General features: G+C 38.0%; 1 protein-coding gene across 15 annotated transcripts in view; it reads left to right on the top strand.

Annotated features, from left to right (window-relative positions):
- SUGCT (succinyl-CoA:glutarate-CoA transferase) overlaps positions 1-20,238 on the top strand; it is a 339,720-nt gene that overhangs the window by 44,759 nt on the left and 274,723 nt on the right. For 12 of the 15 annotated variants that reach the window (XM_069812467.1, XM_069812380.1, XM_069812420.1 and 9 more), the window contains exon 8: positions 5,839-5,982. The exons of the other annotated variants lie outside the window; for them this stretch is intronic. In XM_069812467.1, coding sequence (XP_069668568.1) covers positions 5,839-5,982 — 144 coding nt within the window. The remainder of the gene's footprint in view (positions 1-5,838; positions 5,983-20,238) is intronic. 15 annotated transcript variants of the gene reach the window in all.

Raw genomic sequence — 20,238 nt, 5'->3', positions numbered from 1 at the left:
TGTGAATGACAGAAAATACAAGTTATTCAGTTATACTGAATAATTGTATGTAAGTTATATTATGAGAGTAATAGTCCTCAGTGGCCATTATGAAGATGGATTTTATTAAAAGATTGTGTTAAGATCTACACTGGAAATCCAGATGTTTGCATCACCTCACCAGGACTCGAGGCAATGTAATCATAGGAATCATTTAATCACCGTTAGTAACAGTTCCATCTATTCACTGGGGGCTTTCAACAATCGTTCAAACTTAGTCATTCTCTTGCGTGATTAAAATAAATGTGCTAAAACTTGCTTCTTATTTTTCTTTATTTGAAGTTGGTCATATATTCATCAGTTTCTCAAAACCATTTTCTGATATATAGAGGGACAGTTTAGTTTCAAAGAGTTTAGTTTCAAAGACTTAAGTGGTCTGTGACTCCAAAGAAGCAAATGTGTCTTTTGTTGTTGTAGTGAAAATTTCCTCAAGTGGCTTTAAAATCATATTGTATGCTTGTTTGAAAGTTACTTTAAAATAACAACGTATTATTAGTAGTAAAAACTTCCATGTTCTACATTTATGTTCATGTGACTAGGTTGTGTTTAAAATTCAACAAAACTAGGTCTGACAAAAGTAAAAACCTTGTTTCAGTCAGCATGTAGAGAAGTGGCCAAAGTAGAGAAGAAAAAAGAATCTTACTCACTTTTTCATGCTGTTTTTCTTTATTAAACCTTGAATCATTTGTTGACCAGATAACATGGAATTCATATACTAAAAATAACATCATTTGAAGCATACCCTAGTAAGCTAGATATGAATTTTTTTTCTGAAATAAAATTACAAATGCCAGTCTTATGAACTGGGAAGAAAAAAAAAAAGAAAAGTTATAACAGATGATGTTGGTTTTGTATTGCATTGCGGTAGCTATAGATAATCGGCATAATAACATCAGTGTAGCAGTGCTCTGGGGAAACTTCCCTTCAGTAAACAAGCCATTGAATGTGCTTGCAGGATGGTCTTAGAGTTATCTGCTGATGCAGTAGACAAATTATAATGAATTTGAGCAGCAGCAACAAAACATTTACATATATCACTGAGGTGCTTAATTTTGAGTTATGTTAATACATATTTACAGCTCCTCACAAAGCCTTTTAATAATAGGATACTAAAATTATGTCCTGTATCTGACATTTTTAAATGGATAGAATAGCAACATATGTTCCATTTTAGCTTAGACAAATTTCATGTTGTGAATTTTAGTTTATTCCAACCCTCTAGCTACTGATTTGATGTCTCAAAAAGCAGTTTGTTGTTGCAGATCACATAACTTTATGGGGTATTGAGGCCATGCCTCTGGTCAGTAGTCTTAATAATAAGCCATGAAATCAATATATTACCAGCACCGGATTTTGAGCAAAACTTAAACCTTCATGAAGTCTGTCACATATGTAACATTCATTTTCTTCAATACTTTATATTTCATGTAACACTATAATTTTTGAAGCAGTAAAGAGATCACAGTGGAAGAGATGGAAGTTTCTGACTAAAATGTGTGTATTTTATCCAAGTTATCTTTTTGTTAAGGAGATAAAGTTATTGTAATACAAATATGGAATGCACCAAAGATACACAATAATACTACATTTGGCACACAGTATAAGCCTTTTGAAAGGGAGATGAATCATATGCTGTATCCATCTGATTTTTAAGATCTGAAAGAAGATTCCTGTATAAAGAAATTCTGAACGGCTTGCCTTTTTTGCTAGAAAATAGTTGTTACTGAAATGACTTAATGCTGATTATTTTGCAGTGCTTCTGAGGAAAGTTCTGAACCTTGAAATCAAGCTAATGCAATATTGCAAGGTTGCAGGCACAAACAACTGCATTTGTGCTAGTGTTGTTTTTGCTGATTGTGCAAAACCAAACACATTCAGTGTACAGTAGAATGCTATCTTTAAGCCATGTTTTCATGTGCAGAAACCTGCATGGAATTCAAGCTCTTACACATGTACTTGATTACTTCTGTATTAGAAATGTGTGACACCTGTGAAATTTGAAATTCTAGTGTGCTTATGAAAACTGACAAGCAATAGTGGGGAATCTCTTTTTTGTAAATCTGTACCACAGACCCATTTTGAATGAAAGTAGTTGCTTCAGGCCACATTCAGTTTTTCTTTACATAAATTAAAAGATATTAAAAGGACAGAGTTTACACTGATGACACTTTTATTGTCCTGGATGACATAATTTATAGATATTTTCTGGTTAAATACCACATTTAAGTTTCATATTTGATGAACAGAAAGCTTTTACTTAATATATTCAAATACATTAGTGCCAGATGAATATCCCTTTGAAAATTTCTATGACTCATTAAGGCAATAACTTGCAATTAATTAAATAAAACCCAGTTTGGATACAAATCCCCTTCTACCTCCAAGTGGATTATTACATGCAATTTTTGATATTCAGAGTATCTTTATGGTGTGTGTTCTTTCTTGCTGAAGAAACATTTTAGTTTTACTGAACACAAGACAGCAAGACATGATTGGGATCTACAATACCAGAGGGGCCATTCTTCAGCTTAAAACCAAACAAACTGCAACAAAAGAGTACACATGGTATATAGCTCAGAGCTGTTGAAAAATATAGCCATTGCTGGTTCATATTAGCTTCAGCAGCTATTTCCCATTTGTAAAGACTACTGGACTTAGAATATTTTTATTAAGCATGTCATTTCGGAACAATTTCCATTTTTACTGGATCATTTTTATGTTACTGATGTCAGTCTGGGAAGAGAAATTATGTCAAGGGAGGGGGGGGAAGGCTTGGGAAAAGAAGCTTCCAAAATGTGTTGTGGCTATCTCTGGGCCAGAATGTGTTGACAAATTGTAAGGAATTTAGCAAACAGCAAAAATTAGGAATAAAAGTGTAAACTGGTGGTAAGATTGAACAATAGCAAAGCACAGTGACAGAAGAAAGTCTGCTCTACTGGAGTGATTCTTCATCTTTTCAAATGAGTAAAGGGAGTGTCCTGGTACTGCCCCTAATTAAGGTTCAACCCAGCCCTTGAGCCTGGATGGCAGCTTTGTTTGCTTAAAGCACTTTCTATGTGATTAGGGCTACCTTTTATCCTTCTACCAGAACAGTAATATTGCTTTTGGCTGGCAGGGGTGGTGGTGGTGGTGTGTGTTACTTTTAAAATAATTTGCTTGAATAAATGCAACTGTATAGATCCTTACATTGCTCAGGGGACTAGTATAACGCTAGCTACACGAAAGTACTGCTGAGCTGTCAGAAATTCCATCTAAAGGAAGGTATTTGTGTGTGTAGCTTTGTCCTTCATATAAAGTAGCTTCACATTCCTTGTTCTGCAGGGTAGAGATGAAAACCTGAATGAACCCATTTCACAGTCCTTACAGCTGTGCATCCTGTCACAGAAAGGCTGGTTTATGGCACAGGTGGATATTAGAAGCTGATTAAAGGGTGAGAAATGGCAGCTACTCATGGAGCTTGGTAGAAAGACCAAGGAAGGCTAGAAATTGTGTCAGCTGCTGCAGAATTATAGGTTGTGGAGTGTTAGGATGAACTAAAGCCAATGTGTTAAAAATAATGTAGCAGTATAGTGCTAGTAGTTTGTAGGGCTGTTCTGTATGGGGAAATTGTGAAAGTATTTTTAGAAATAAAGGTGACCTTTTTACTGAGGCAAAGGAAGTGTTTGCTTTAAAATATTAGGTAGTTCAGTACTTGATGAGGAAAGTGCTGGAATCAAGGCTTGAGAAGACAAATTCATACCTAAAAATCTATTAAAAATTAAAATAGTCCTGATTTTTATATCTTCAGAGTGTAGTTTTCTCCATCAAGGGTTAAATTAATGACACTTTGAAAACAGTGGGAAGTGTTTTCAAACTAAGAATGTTGCTGCATATCTGTTTGCAAAAACTTAAGTCTTTTTTCATTTCTTGTCATCCCAGTGTCTTGGTTGTAATGTGGGGGAAATGTTTTTTTTTTTTTTTTTAAATTTGTATTTCTCAGTGATAGCTCTGAGGAGCAAAAACCTTCTCATATGCTAATTAGTTTTCTCAGGAGGCCTATGTGTATAAAAATAAAAGAACTTCCTTTCCTGTTTTCCCTCAGAGTTGGGTACAAGGAGAGTGGTGAATGGATGGAACCTTTGAGTTGCCCTTTCTATTGGGAAGGTGAAGTAGCTTAGTGTAGAGTGTGGAGAAGAAAGAAAGAAGGGATTCTTCAAAAAAGTACTTCTTGAAGCAGTGTTCACCTTAAGGATGTGTAGTTTATACATCATCCTTAATGTCTAGGCTATAGATAGTCACAGACTAATCCTTACTGTGGTTTGAATGACAGGAACTGAGATGATTTTTTTTCTTAAATTTTGTCATATTTGGTAACAGATTTTATAATTTTGTTTAGTTACTTTTATGATATGAATAAAATAGAAGCCTTTTCCATCTTACATAGAAAATATTGTACTACACACTTTTATCCCAGAATTGACCTATTAATGCAATTGATAATGCAATATGATACTGTTTTTCTTAAAATAATTTTTAACATATATGATTTGATATCAATTATGTAAATTCTGGTGGAGCACAAAAGAAAAAAAACATGGTGAAGATAAGTTTTAAATTTTTTACGTGAAGCCAAGACACTTGTTTTATAATTATCAGTAAACTTCACTCGCTTGCAATCTTCAAGTATGATTACACTTAACAGTTTAGACATGACTAATTAAAATAATTCTGTAAATTCAATTTTATTGAATTTATGCTAGATTAGTTTGAAGGCACTTATGGGAACTTTGACAGACAGTTATTATTTATCAATTATACTGATTTTAAGTTGGCTTATGATAGCCTTACTTAGGTGCTTAAACTCTGAAACAATCCCATTAGCTTGGTGCTGCTGTTTGTGGAGTGTACTTCAGGGCATGCAATTGCTGTCAGAATCTGAGCATCCGACCTCAAATTTTTCAGAGTAGGAAATGGGAGAATGTCTCAGAAGAAGCACTTTTAAGTGTCTATGGTAAAAGCCTACTGTGACTGAAATTAGAAGTTCATTTTGCCATTGATTGCAGAGGGGCCATATTTCATGCCAGCGATTAGGAAAGTTCTGAAACACATGATGTAAAATGAAGATTCTTTCCTTTATGCCAGAAAAAGGGACGACATACTGAAAAAGGGTATTTGAACGAGCAACTTTCCAGTGATTATTGGTCAGAACGTCAAAAATTTGCATGTATTTACATGTGTAAACAAAACAAAGTTGTTTTTGTTTTCTCACTAGAAGCCTGGAGTGTGTATACTGGAAAATACAAAACTGAGATTTGGCTGGGGGAGGGCCAGAAGAGGAGGGAGGAAAAGAGAGTGAGAAGAGCAAAGCAATATGGTTCTGCCTTTCAAACAGACTTGCACCTGGGTCAGCATACTGTGGAAGTCCTTTAGACCTTTGACTTCTAGGCATAATGGAATTCAGTGTTCACTGGATTGCCTTGTCTCTAACAGCATCTCTTTTCTTTTTGCATTGATGAGTTGAAGCATTATGTTATTAGGGCAAAAGTAGCATAACAAATCATTCACAGTTTGCAGTCTGCAGCATTGCGAAGCTACTGTATTGTGTAGATACTGCAAGAATATCTTGTGTTTCAGTGGTAGTTTTCGTACTTCAGTTCACTCAAAAATATTCAGTTTGCAATGCAGAAACATGTAAACACTTTTTCAGATGAGTCTTGTGTAGAATGTACTATAACAAAAAGTAATGTTTTGTTCTTGCTTGTTTTCTTCTTTTTTTGTTGTTGTTTGTTTTGTTTGGGGTGTTGTTGTCTTTTTCTTTAGGATGGTGAGCCAGTTAGACCAGGAGTAGCCATGACAGATCTTGCTACTGGGTTGTATACATACGGAGCAATTATGGCTGGTTTACTTCAGAGGCATAAAACGGGGAAAGGACTGCACATTGACTGCAATCTCTTGTCATCTCAGGTAGGACTTTTAAAAAAAATCGCTTTTAGTTGTGTAGATGTTTGAACCTAAGAATACCATTTTGACATAAATTAATGCAAATTAGTTAGTACAACTAAAGACAACAAAAATGACAATAATGGCATTAGTGACAGTTTTCTTATTCTGCCACACTGGTAGTGACCATTTTATATGACGTGGTTATAGTTACTACTGCATTACGTTTGGTTTTCACTTTTTACAAAGGACCTCCATGTTCTCTGAAAGCATGGGTTAATCAAGGTTTATAGTATCCCTAAGATTGTAAGTAACAGTTGGAGTAGATAAATTGAGATAGACAAGCATAAATGGTGAAACCACTGTTGGAAGGGAGGTCTAAGGCACTGGGTAACATTGCTACCAGAGTCACTGAATGATTTGTGCAAAATCACCCACAGTAATCAAGTATCACCCAAGTGTCAAAGTAATGTAATCCATGAGGTCTGCCTTTTGGCTCTGGGAATTAAAGAATAAAGTAAGCTTGCAGCATTTTCTAGGCACGTTAAAGAGAAATCTCATCAAAATTGTAAAGACAAAGATATTTTGATCATGAAAGGTATACCGTATACCATGAATAATGAGAAATTTAAATTGTCTTTGAACATATAAGCACCATTGGTGCAATGATTTATAATTCACAAAAAGAAAGTGATGTTGGTATGAACTGCATATGATCAGATGATACAATGTCTTGATGGTGTAGATCCCTGCTGGTAGCAAGTGGATATATAGTGCATAGGGATTTTTGTGTATGTTTTAAAATGTACATCAAAACTGTATACGGTGCTACTCAAAGCTACTGCAGTGCTCTATAATTTTCATCTTTATTCAGTTGTGTTTTTCCTCACATTATACTTGTCAGTACATTTGAGAGGTGATAGAGTGCCCATTGTACAAATAGTTGGCCCTGGTGTGAGCAAGAGGTTGGACAAGATGACCTCTAAAGGTTCCCTCCCACCTGTATCACTGTATGATAATAATGATTGAGACTAATGGTTGAGGTTGCTCTTGTTTTAATACCTACTTCTCTGCATTAAATGCCTACTGAAATCAGATTTGGAAAGGAGGGTAAGCCCTTGCTTAAATCAACAAAGAATTTCTCATTTGTTTCAGAAATGTTTGGAAGGACCGAACTCTTCATCATACTTATGTATACTTGTAAATGTTGTGTCTGTATTTGAAAAAAATAGTAAGCAGTTTAGAAAAATATTTTAAATATATGCTAAACTCTTAATAAGTATTTTGTATATATATGGCAGGTTTTTTTGTTTAATGTATCGTAGTGTTTTATATTATGGCAGCTTCTCCAGTATCTTTTTAATTACTAATTTTATTGGGAGGACTTCCATTAATTTCTGTTAATTTCCAGAATAATTCTGTTATTTTTTGATTCCTTGTTCCACTGTTTTTTGGCTTTTTTTTTTTTTTAATGGAGCCTTCTTGATTATTATTTGGTATTTTATCAAATGCTGAAAGTAAGAAGAGTTGAAGTTAGGTGTTGCTGTAACTCTCGTTTCACCTTACTTTGTCACCTCATTTGTCTTTAGAATCTTTTTCCTTGGTTAGGATAGATTTGGCTATGCACAAGTGTTCTCATATTGCAAAATTTCTATCTGAAGTTCCATATCATCATCCTTTAGGCCACTCACTGGCATACACAAAGGGAAGGAGGACTGGACACATGTTAGTGAACAAAGCATGATATATGTTTGACTTCTATGTGCTTAGCTGAAGAAGTATTAAATGGTGAAGGAACAGTTTAGTGATTTCTTTTTTTTTTTTTAAACATTAACTCATTCCATGCTTGTTATCAAATTATAGTTATCTAAAAGTCATTAAGAAGTAATTCCATACATGCAAACTATTATTGTAAAATAGGTGTTTTTATTTACTTCAGTGTTGGATAAATTAAACTGAAATAAGTTGGTATTTTGGAATAAAGTATGGGTATAAACTGTTAATCAGAAAACAGCTATTTTGTTTTAGATAATCCTATTACTTCAGTCCAAATTAACTTTCGGATGTTGGCCCAAGACTGTAATGAAGACATCTATTAAATTGGAAAAAATATTTATGGATGAGGTGCTGGGGTACCAAAAATAAATCCATGTGATCAATCCCATTAAAAAAAAAGGGTTAAAATGAATGGAGGAAAACATAACTGACAGCTGAGTCCCTCTGAGAACCTAGTTTTCCTGGTTAATTTTCTTTCTTTTTGCAAAACTGGTGGTTACTTGTAAGTCTTTAAGGGTAAGTGTACTAAGAAAGAGTAGCACAAAAAAAAAGAAATTGTTCTTGTGGTACTTTGGGTGGTAATGCTTTTTTTTGAAGGAAAGTTAGGCAATTACTGTGATATGATCAGGTTCTTGAAATATCCATGCTTTCAAAGGGGTTATGGTTTTACATACCAAGCTGAGATATCTACAGCTAGCTCTTCCTCATGTGATGTATGTTTAAAAACAATGGCCTTTTGAAGTCTCTCATGGATGCTGCCAAAACAATAAGGAGCCAAAAGTTGTAGACTTTAAGTTTGTTAAGTTCTTGTTGCAATTGATTAATGGTGGGATCTAGAGGTCAAACAGATGAATCATGATAACTTTTCCTTCAGTGTGAGTTTCATAGGAGTGTAGTAATTTTTAATGAAAAAAAGGGATCTTTTTCTGTGTGTAAAACAAAAGCGCTACTGAACTGTACTGCTATTAGTAGTGTTATGACAGCAGGGTCCTTTGTGAAACTTTTGGCTTTTGTCAGTATTTCATGCACTGAGCTAATATAGCAGCATGCTTGCACCTTTTGTCCATCCTTCCTTCATGTGAACTGAGAATTGTGAAGCTAGCCTGTACATATGTCTTCCTTGGGCAGTGTTGATGACTTTGACTATGTCAGAAAGGAAAAACACCCCAAAACAACAGGGGTTAAACACTTAAATAATTAGAAATCCCTGAAACATGTCCATCTATGTCGGTGCTGTCCCTTTTCTGCATGCCTTATAGAAGTGCAACAGGATTTTTAACTTCTGGGTTTTTTTTGGGGGGGGGGAGGGAGAAGGCACCTGGAGGATGCTTTTGATATTAATTTCCTGCACAGATATGCTAATGACAAAGAGCATTGAACTGAATTCAACTGGGAATGAAAATGATCTGAAGCTTTTTAAAGAAATATCCCACTGACTGGCAAGTTTTAGTATTTAACTGGTCTGGGTAGAACCAAATGATAAATGAAATCCTGTTCTCTAAAGAAATGTTATTTTTAGAATATCTTAAAAAAGACATCTTTCTTTCAAATTCTGTATATCAAACACTTTTGCTCTATAGCTTTACAGCAGCTTATTACTACCTAAGAGGATTTCTTTCCCCACAACAAAATAGAATTCTAGGATTTTGTTGATGAGAGAGATACAGTGACCACTAGGATGTGGTTTTGCAGTGAGCACTAGCTTTCTGTATCTCTCATCTATAAACTTTTAACCCATGTCATACAATTCCTTTGAAATTTTTGACTTTTAGATGATTTACAGTTCTCAGCTCCAGACCTTTCAGCATCTAAATAGTGTCCTTTAGATGATGCTAGTAAATAAGAAGGAAGTGGGTTTTGGATTTGGTTCCAATTATGCAATTGTGCCTTTTCTTCTGTTGTGGCTTAAAAAAAAATCTCTTGGAAGTTTTAATATCCTTCCTGTATTTAATTACAACCAGGCTTCACAAATACTGTAATAAGTTGGTTTCTCTTGGATTGAAAAATCTGCAAGAAGTATTTTATATTTAACATTTCTGCAGTTTTGGAGTGTATTTTTTTCCCAGATTCCACAGACAGGATAATGTGGTTAATATTGTTTGTATTATATGATTATTCATCAGACACTTCTCTGCTTCTGATTACTATGTTTTAGTTTGTGTTTGCCAGAGCAAATTCTTAATCTTCTCAAAATTTTGAAGTGACCCTAGAAAAACCTAGCAAATTGGTAAAAATTATTTTCTGTATTCCATCTCTGTGCTTTAGTTTGACAGTTAGTATGGTGAGATAATGGTGAGGTTTAGAAACTACTAGTGGTTTTTTTCTGCATCACTTTTTCCCAAGATGATTGTGTTTAAGGCTTATCTATTTAAGGTGCTTTTAGTGCTCTCTACTCAGGGATTTCATGACATGTCTTTTACGAATTATTGAGTATAGGTGAAACTGGTAACAATTAGATACTGTCTGTAGGATATATATGGTATCACAGGATCCCTGAGCAGTAAGTTTTGTGAGAAATGCCAATCTTGGAACTCAGATACTGTTCAGGTATCTTGACTGTATCTTGTTGCTTCTCTGCTTGCTAACTGAGAGTTGCAAGTTGACTGAATATGGAAAGAAAATCTGCTTTTTTAGAGGTCATTGCTGCTGGTGATTTCAGAGGCCAGCTAGGAGGACTGTTACACAGTTGTCTTGTTTTGGGTATGGTTTGAATAAGCAGTTCTTTTTTACAAGCTTATAAAGCACCATCTTTGCAAAACATTGTATTCTTAATCTCTGTCATGATAAAAATTGTGTATGCACTGTATGGAGACGTCTCTTTCACTGCATAGCTCTGATATGGAAAGACAGTAAAATCTGAATTAATGTGAACATCTCCTTAAATATATACTGTGCATTAAACAGTTTTCTTGGCTACTATTCTTGATAATTTCCATTGAGGACATCAGTATAACTAAGACCAGAACTTATCCCTCGGGGTTTTAAGTAGCCAGAATTTTATTGAATAGACCAGAAGACCATACTAACATGACAGTTACTCAATTTAATATTGGCCTCTGTGGAATGCGTGTTGTGATTTCTAATGAATAGTTATGCAAAAAGTTGTTGGTAGATCATACTCCAACTGGATCTTGGATTTATTTAGTAGCTTTCTTTATTCTGTAAACAGAGTACATACCCAGATTGCAAGCAAATTTTTTCTTTAGCTGCTATCTAGACAGTAAATTTTGTGCCTTTTTGTCTTTGCTACTATTGTTCTTGTGTTCTGAATGTGTTGCAGCTTCATTTTTCTGTGTTGAGCTACCTCTGTCATCAATTAGAGAAAGACTAGGAAGGAGATAGAAAAAAATGCCCCTTTAATACACAGAAAAAATAAAATGGCTATCTGGAGTGGGTAGGGGAAAGAGTTTGAAGACGAAGGAAGACATTTCTTTTAATGTGTTTATTATTTAGATGACCTTTGAATAAGGGTGTAATTCTGGAAATGGAATCAAGATGTTTGTTGTAGTTTATTACCAGCAGATCGTATTTCGGGATCGTGCTAAGTATTAGGAGAAGAAGGATAACCTGGGTAGTTCAAAAGAAATTGGAATGATTTAAGCAACTAATAGCAGAATAAGCATTTTTAGTGCACCCCAAAAGCTCACCCCTCCCTCTGAACTCATGGATGCCTTCAGAAGTCAATCTGTAAATTGGCCAAATTTGGATAGGGTATTTCAACACCTTATGTGCTATTTATGTAAATAGCAAGGAAAAGGGCTGTGACTTGATGGAAGAGGTTTCAATTTTATGTCATGGAAAATCTTAAGTTAGCAAAACAACTGATTTCTGTGTGCTGTTGAACCTCTGGAAATCTAATAAACCTTAACAAGTATGTCATTTTGGGGTATGCTGATGGAACGCTAGCTAAGGTTTTAACACTGCGTGGTTTGATTGCCTCAGCTCTGACTGAAATTTCTCTGTAGATGAAAAAGGTGAAGGATGATGCTGAAACAAATTTGGACTAATGACTTCTTTTTGATCTGATGGAGTTCTGCTACCATGACTCTGTGTTTCTCCATATTTGTATTATTCAGCACTGTATTGTTTCTGGCTCATCAATTAAATTGCAAACTCTTTAGAGTAGTGACATGTGATTAGGCCAGAGGTCATAATTCATTAGTTATGTATTACATTATAGTGAAAGCTATAAAAAAAAGTGTTCAGACTCTGGTTTAGGACTTCAAAACCAGGTATCCATTAAACTCTTTTATAAAAGAGTTCAGTTATTTGTAAAAATGCTTTGCCTTCTTTGGGATGAATATTTGTAGTACTAGATTTCTGTGAAAAAATTATGTGAAGTTATTTTCATTCAAGCTTACTCTGTAATATAACATTTTGGTTTTTTGTGGTACTATTTAAATATTTTTGTAGATCAATTAAGGAAAAACTTCATTCTTCAGAGAATCACTTACAAATTTGTTGTCATAGTTCAAAATGCATTATCAGGCAGAAGTGCCATATTGACTCCAGACTCATTTATTTCTCAAATCAAATAGAACTTTGGACCACGTTTCTCTGACTTGTATGCTGTTTAACAGCTCAGTAGTTGAACCACATCTGCATTGTGGACAGCATTATAATCCTCAAAGAAAGCGTTGTGAATGACTTGGATGGTGGGCGTTCATTAACACTGCAGAGGCAGAGAAATACAATCTTGTGCATTGTAAAACATCCCATTTCAAACACTTCATTCAATTGCATGGGTTTATTTCTTGTGTCATCCCTGTAGTGCATTAGCACATAAGTACTTAGTAGGCAGTATCCAGAGATCTTTCAGTGTTACAACTAATGCCAGTGTTGTTCTGCTGAGATAATAGTGTTACAACCAGAGGAGATTTGGCTGTGATAGTAGGGGTGGAATATTTGCACATTTCTCACCCAAACAAATAGACATGGCTTGTTTCTGTACGTTCCTCCCTATGTATCAAATGAAAAATCTAAAAATCTGCTTGCACTGCTGCAGCACAAGCTTGTTGAAATTATTGTTATTTTTGTGGAGGGCCAATTCTCTACAGGTAAGTCGAAAATGACATTGTCAGGAGCAAACACACTTAATATTCTTTTTTCTGTGCAAGTATTAATGCTGATAAATGTGGAGACAAAAAGATGAGTGCTGTAAATGGTTAGGTGTATGCATATTTTAATTGTAAATGGCACTGCTTCTAATCATAAGAACAAAAGTGAAAAGTGCCTTAATACAGCTTCCTTTGGTTATTGGCAGCTTTCTATGGAAAAGCATCCTTATTACTGATTCAATAAAACAATAGAATCCTTCATGAAGTGTGTGTAGCATCCCAATTGGAGCCTCTGGATGCTACCCTATTACAAATAATAAGAAAAATTGCTATAGTTTTTCTGATGCCTGTCCTCACAGGTAATTAATTTTTATATGAGCAAAATCTGTTTGTCTGGATTTTATTTGTATGTTTTGCTCTTTTCATTCTCAGCTGTCAAATATAGCTACTGTTTTTAGAATAAATAGAATTGAATCGTTTAGGTTGGAAAAGACCTTTAAAGATCAAGTCCAACTGTTAACCTAGCACTGCCAAGTCCACCACTAAACCATGTTGCCAAGTCCCACATCTACATGTCTTTTAAATACCTCTGGGGCTGATGATTCAATCGCTTCTGTGGGCAGCCTGTTCCAATGCTTGACAACCCTTTTGGTGAAGAAATTTTTCCTAATAGCCAATCTAAACCTCCCCTGGCACAACTTGAGGCCATTTCCTCTTGTCCTATCCTTGTTACTTGGGAGAAGAGACTGACACCCACCTCACTACAACCTCCTTTCAGGCAGTTGTAGAGAGCGATAAGGTCTCCCCTCAGCCTCCTTTTCTCCAGGCTAAACAACCCCAGTTCCCTCAGCCGCTCCTCGTAACACTTGTTCTCTAGACCCTTCACCAGCTTGTTTGCCCTTCGCTGGACACGGTGCAACACCTCAATGTCTTTCTTGCAGCGAGGGGCCCAAAACTGAACACAGTATTCAAGGTGCAGCCTCACCAGTGCTGAGTTCAGGGGGACGATCACTTCCCTAGTCCTGCTGGCCATGCTATTTCTGATACAAGCCAGGATGCTGTTGGCCACCTTGGCCAGCTGGGCACACTGCTGGCTCATATTCAGCTGGCTGTTGACCAACAGCCCCAGGTCCTTTTCTACCAGGCAGCTTTCCAGAGCCACTCTTCCCCAAGCCTGTAGTGTTGCATGGGGTTGTTGTGCCCCAAGTGCAGGACCCGGCACTTGGCCTTGTTGAACTTCACACAATTGGCCTCAGCCCATCGATCCAGCCTTTCTAGATCCCTCTGTAGAGCCTTCCTACCCTCAGGCAGATCAATCCTTCCTCCCAACTTGGTGTCATCTGCAAACTTACTGAGGGTGCACTCAATCTCCTCATCCAGATCACTGGTAAAGACATTAAAGAGAACTGGCTCCAATACTGAGCCCTGGGGAACACCACTTGTGACCGGCTGCCAACTGGATTTAACTCCATTCACCACAATTCTTTGGGCCCAGTCATGCAGCCAGTTTTTTACCCAATGAAGAGTATGCCCATCCAAGCCATGAGCAGCCATTTTCTCCAGGAGAATGCTGTGGGAAATGGTGTCAAAGGCTTTATTAAAGTCTAGGTAAACAACATCCATAGCCTTTCCCTCATCCGCTAAGTGGGTCACCTTGTTATAGGAGGAGATCAGATTAGTCAGGCAGGACCTGCCTTTCATAAAGCCATGCTGACCAGGCATGATCACCTGGTTGTCCTGTATGGCTTTGTGATGGCACTCAAGATGATCTGCTCCATAACCTACCCTGGCACTGAGGTCAGACTGACAGGCCTGTAGTTCTCTGGATCCTCCTTCTCACCCTTCTTGTAGATGGGTGTCACATTTGCTAACTTCCAGTCAACTGGGACCTCCCTGGCTAGCCAGGACTGCTGATAAGTGGTGGAAAGTGGTTTGGTGAGCACTTCTGCCAGCTCCCTCAGTACCCTTGGGTGGATCCCATCTGGCCCTGTAGACTTGTGTATGTCTAAGTGGTGTAGCAGGTTGCTAACCATTTCCCCGTGGATTATGGGGGCTTCATTGTGCTCCCTGTCTCTGTCTTCCAGCTCAGGGAGCTGGGTACCTGGAGAGCAACTTGTCTTACTATTAAAGGCTGAGGCAAAGAAGGCATTAAGTACCTCAGCCTTTTCCTCATCCTTTGTCACTATGTTTCCCCCTGCATCCAATGAAGGATGGAGATTCTCTTTAGCCCTCCTTTTGTTGTTAATGTATTTATAGAAACTTTTTTTTTTTGTCTTTTATGGCAGTAGCCAGATTAAGTTCTAGCTGGGCTTTGGCCCTTCTAAATTTCTCCCTGCATAACCTCACGACATCCTTGTAGTCCTCCTGAGTTGCCTGCCCGTTCTTCCAAAGGTCATAAATTCTCTTTTTTTTTCTTTTTTTTTTTTTCCCCTAAGTTCCAGCCAAAGCTCTCTGTTCACTCAGGCTGATTGTCTTCCCTGCCAGCTCATCTTTTGGCACATGGGGACAGCCAGCTCCTGCGCCTTCAAGATTTCCTTCTTGAAGAATGTCCAGCCTTCCTGGACTCCTTTGCTCTTCAGGACCACCTCCCAAGGGACTCTGTCAACTAGTCTCCTAAAGAGGTCAAAGTCTGTCATCTGGAAGTCCAAGGTAGTGGTTCTCCTGACCCACCTCTTTACTTCTCCATGAATTGAAAACTATTATTTCGTGATTGCTATGCTCAAGATGGTCTCCAGCCATCACATTGCCCACAAGTTCTTCTCTGTTCACAAACAACAGGTTCAGCCAGGCGCATTCCCTAGTTGGCTGGCTCACTAGCTGTGTCAGGAAGTTATCTTCCATGCATTCCAGGAACCTTCTAGACTGTTGCCTCTCTGCTGTATTGTATTTCCAGCAGATATCTGGTAAGTTGAAGTCCCCCATGAGAACAAGGGCTAGTGATTGAGAGACCTTCCAGGTGTGTTTAGAATACTTTGTCTGCATCTTCATTCTGGTTGGGTGGTCTGTAACAGACTCCCACCATGATATCTGCCCTGTTGGCTTTCCCTCTGATTCTTACTCATAAACACTCAACCCTGTTGTCACCATTGTTAAGCTCTAGAAAATCAAAACACTCCCTTACATACAGGGCTATCCCACTGCCTGTCCTTCCTTGCTTATCCTTTCTGGAGAGTTTGTAGCCATCCATTGCAGCACTCCAGTTGTGCGACTCATCCCACCATGTTTCCGTGATGGCAACTATATCGTAGTTTTCCTGCTGCACAGTGGCTTCCAGCTCCTCCTGTTTGTTGCCCATACTGTGTGCATTGGTGTAGATGCACTTCAGTTGGGCTATTGATCCCACCACCTTTCTGGGGGGAGAAGCCCTAATTCCTACATTACCATTCTTAGGTGCTTCCATGGTTTCTAACACATGAATAACCCTTGCATCTTTGCTGCCACATGGATCTCCATCCCCTACCTCCACTGAGATGGCAGAGCAAAGGACCTCACTAGCACACTGTACCTCAAACATTGGCATGTCGCCCCCAGGGTTATCTCTAGTGAGCCTGGTTTTATCCCTTTCCCCCTTCAAATCTAGTTTAAAGGTCTTTCAGTGAACCCTGCTAACTCCTGTGCAAAGATCCTTTTCCCCCTTTGAAGACAGGTGTACCCCATCTGTCACCAGCAGGCCTGGTGTCCTGTAAACGGACCCGTGATCAAAAAACCCCAAATTCTGCTGGTGACATGAGGCTTGGAGCCAGGTATTGATCTGCTGGCTCTTCCTGTTTCTTCCCTCATCAACCCCTGCAGCTGGAAGGATAGAAGAGAACACTACTTGTGTTCCTGATCCCTTAACCAGTTGTTCCAAGGCCCTGAAGTCTCTCTTGATTGCCCTCGGACTTCCTGTTGCAACTTCATTGCTGCCTACCTGAGAAATCAATAATGTATAATAATCTGAGGGCCGTACCAGGGTAGGAAGCTTTCTCTTCACACTTTTAACCTGGGCCCCAGGGAGGCAGCAGACTTCCCTAAGAAGTGGGTCTGGTCTGCATATGGGGCCTTCTGTTCCCTTCAGAAGGGAGTCTCCTATGACAATGACCAGTCTTTTTTTCTTTATGGAAGCAGTTTTGACACAGGGCATAGGCTGACTTAACCTCGGCGACACCTATGTGCTAGATGAACCATCATCCTCGTTCTTGTTCGGTTCCACTTGCAGAGCCTCACACCTATCATGCCAGGGCACCTGGGAAGGTGGGGTAGTCACGGACGAGACGCGCCTGCTGCGCCGGGCAGGAACTTGTCGCCATTGCCCCCTATCCCTTGAGTCACTGTGTTCAGCCAGGCGGAAAGAGGATAGGGAATCCTCCATATCATGCGTCCTGTCTGCCTGTCGTGCCTGTCTCAGGGAAGGTAGGGTGCGATTCCAGTAGTCAGTCTCTCTCTCGCGCTCCCCGACACTCCTCAAGCCACTCACCTCCTCTCAGAGCCCTGTCACCAAGCAGAGGAGCTCCTCTCCCTGGGCGCACCTCCCACAACTCAAATTGTTCTGTGTTTTGCAAGTGTGCTTGCTGTTCTCTGCATGAACAGAAGCCACTCTGAGAACTTGATCTATGCTATTTTATAAACAAAGAAATACAGCCAGGCATGGTTACATAGAATTAAAAAACATATAAGTTGTAATTCATATTAAATGCATAGGTTCTTGGTGGCAAAGGCTATAATTAAGGAATAACATAAGAAAATATGTTATAATATTAAAAAAACTGTATAAAATGTAGTGGAAGAAACTTTCTGTAAGTTGAATTTTGCCTCGACTTAGTAAATGTGTGTGAAAATACAGAGTGTAATGCATTTAATATTTCTGTGGATATGTATCCTTTCTTCAGAGAAGATGGAGACTTGAGGAAACAATTGTAAAAGTGTCGTAGTTAAGGTTGTCTGATATGTCTGTTATCAGAGTCCGATTCTAGTTTTTATAAATTTGCCAGTTTTAACTGTTTTGGCTGAATTTTCCATGTCATGGAATTGCCAGAAAGTGACTTGTTTTCAAAGTTACTGTTAAAATGATTCATCTGTTTCCAGGAACAAGTTATGGGAAAATACGTTGATGGGTTTTTTTTGTTTGGTTTTTTTTTTTTTTTTTTCTTCCCTGAGAAACTCAGTGCCTTCATTCTTTGGAGTGGAAACTTAAAATCCAGCAGATGAATCACCCTTGTTTCAGGGAAGTGTCTTTTGAAAGGAACTCAGGGTGGCAGAAGGTGCAATGTGTATGACATACGATGTGCATAAAGGCTGGTAGGGACTCTCTAGGAGATTTGGTGGAGTGTTTGGTGTGTATTCCCGAATAATTTAAAAGGAAATATTCAATAAGTACCTACTAATTAAATGAGTCAGAAGTTTGATAGAAAAATAGGATAGGACTGTATGATTAAGGTTTGTGCATAAGTGCAGCAAGACCTTGCACAGCATGTACAGACTATGGAGTTCTTGGGTTTTTTAACCTGAAAATCCTCTTTAATTTTTTTTTAAAGTGACACATTTCTTAGAGCTGTTCTGTGTTACTATGAAGCTGAAACAAGAGTTTTTCAGTGGTTGAAGTAGTATGTTTTTTTACACTTTCAGAAAAAGAGCTTATTAGTATTTTATTTTAATGAAGAAATGTAATTTATTCTTCATTTTAAAATGTTGCTTTCTTCAATCAGAACTCATTTAAAAGAATTTTTTTTTTCTTGCCAATACTCTCTAATAGATTTTATGGTCAGGATTTTTATTTCTGATCCTTCACCTAAAATTCATCTGAGTGTGTGTTGTGTGTGTGTTTTGTTTTTTTAAAGTGGGGACTAAGGGGGGATAGGGGTCCACTTAACATTTACTTTCTCTTGAAAATGTTTGCTGAATAATACATAGTTTTGAAATTTCAAGTCCTACATCTGTTAGTTGCATCAATCTTTGCTATTGTTAATGCTAACTGAATCTTAATCAGAAGATTATCTCCATGCTGTGGGAAGCATAGAAGTGTTCATTCTGGTCTTTCATAAACTCTAAGTAGCTCATTAAAAAAAACATTTGTAGGTCAGTTCTTTTTGTTGTTGCATTTCACTGAACTCAGTTAGCAGTTCTCTGCTACGCAAATGCCTTGTGTTTTTGAAGATGCCTCAGTTTCTCTATGTAGTCTAAACTTTTTTTAATAAAGCAAAAGTTGTTTTCAGCCGTCATTTTCACACTAAAAAAATATCTACACAATTGTGTGTTTTAAAGTCTGTTTTGCTTTCTTCAGCTTTCTTTCCCTCCAAGAATCCATGTTCAAGATAGGGTTTTCAAATACATTACCTTTGGTTTTCTCATTGCTTGTATTTTTTGTATTGTTTCTAGCTCATTAAGCACCTCCTAGCATGTCATTTCTGTGACTGTGTGATTTGCTGTGTGGTATTTGATCAAGTGGCTAACTTTAATCAGCAGGTCCCACAAGCTGCATGTGATTACTGGATACCTGCTTAAGTGTCTGGTTGGAAGACTCTAAAACAGGACCTAATATGAGACCCGTTCTAAAATTGTAGTTATTTGTCGTTAAGGATTTGATTTTTATCTTTGCAAGATTATATTTGTAGCTGGGATTATACTGTTTACTGATGCTTCAATGCCAGGAGTTTTCTTTTGTGAAGGGTGAATCAGCATCACTGGTAAGAAAACACCTTTTACCCAGAGCACAGTGTTCATAACATGACCACAGACATTTTTCTAAAGGGGGTGTAGACTCTTTAACAGTAAGCCTTGGCCTATGTGATGGTAGTCTTGCTTTTTTAGTTAGCTTTTGCAGACCTCTTCAAAGTCATTCATGGAATTTGCTGGTCTGCAAAGCACTGGTTGAAAGCAGCTACAGTACTGCTGGCTCTTGAAGGGGAAGGGAAAAAACTAGTGGAGAGGGATTATGGGACAACAGTTGTGAATTCAGGAGAAGGTCAGACCTGCTGCCTTGCACAGATGTGGGGACACTACTGAAGAATTTGTAAAGTCTTGTTCCTTTGTGGGCAGTGGCTTTGTTGTGTACTTGCAGGTAGGGATGTCTGCCCAGCCTATTGGTGTGTGGCACTCTTGAGTTGACTGTTAGCTCCTGCAGAGCTTTCAACTCCAGGTTAGATGGAAGGCCCTTACGTGCCCAGACATAAGGTGATGTTCGCTGATGGCTCCTGAGAAGGCTGTGGCTTCCTGCTGTAGAATGGGCTGCCTTGAATTGTGGCAGCTTTCTTGTCTCCGTGCAAGGCTGTAATTCCTGCTGCCCACTTCATTCTTGCAGGAGTCTGAAATACAGTTGCCTGCTTAAAAAGTGGTAGAATAGCACCATTTGTTGTGGCGTGGTGCAGTGTCCTGAACCAGTTGGGTCAACACTTAGGGTGTAACATAAAACGTGTGCACTGTCTATGGTAGCAGTGAGGTGATTGCAGACTAGTAAGAACTTATCCTACTC

This window comes from Haliaeetus albicilla, chromosome 2 (genome assembly GCF_947461875.1).
Source record: "Haliaeetus albicilla chromosome 2, bHalAlb1.1, whole genome shotgun sequence".
NCBI lineage: Eukaryota > Metazoa > Chordata > Aves > Accipitriformes > Accipitridae > Haliaeetus > Haliaeetus albicilla.
This window is presented reverse-complemented; position numbering and strand designations above follow the sequence as displayed.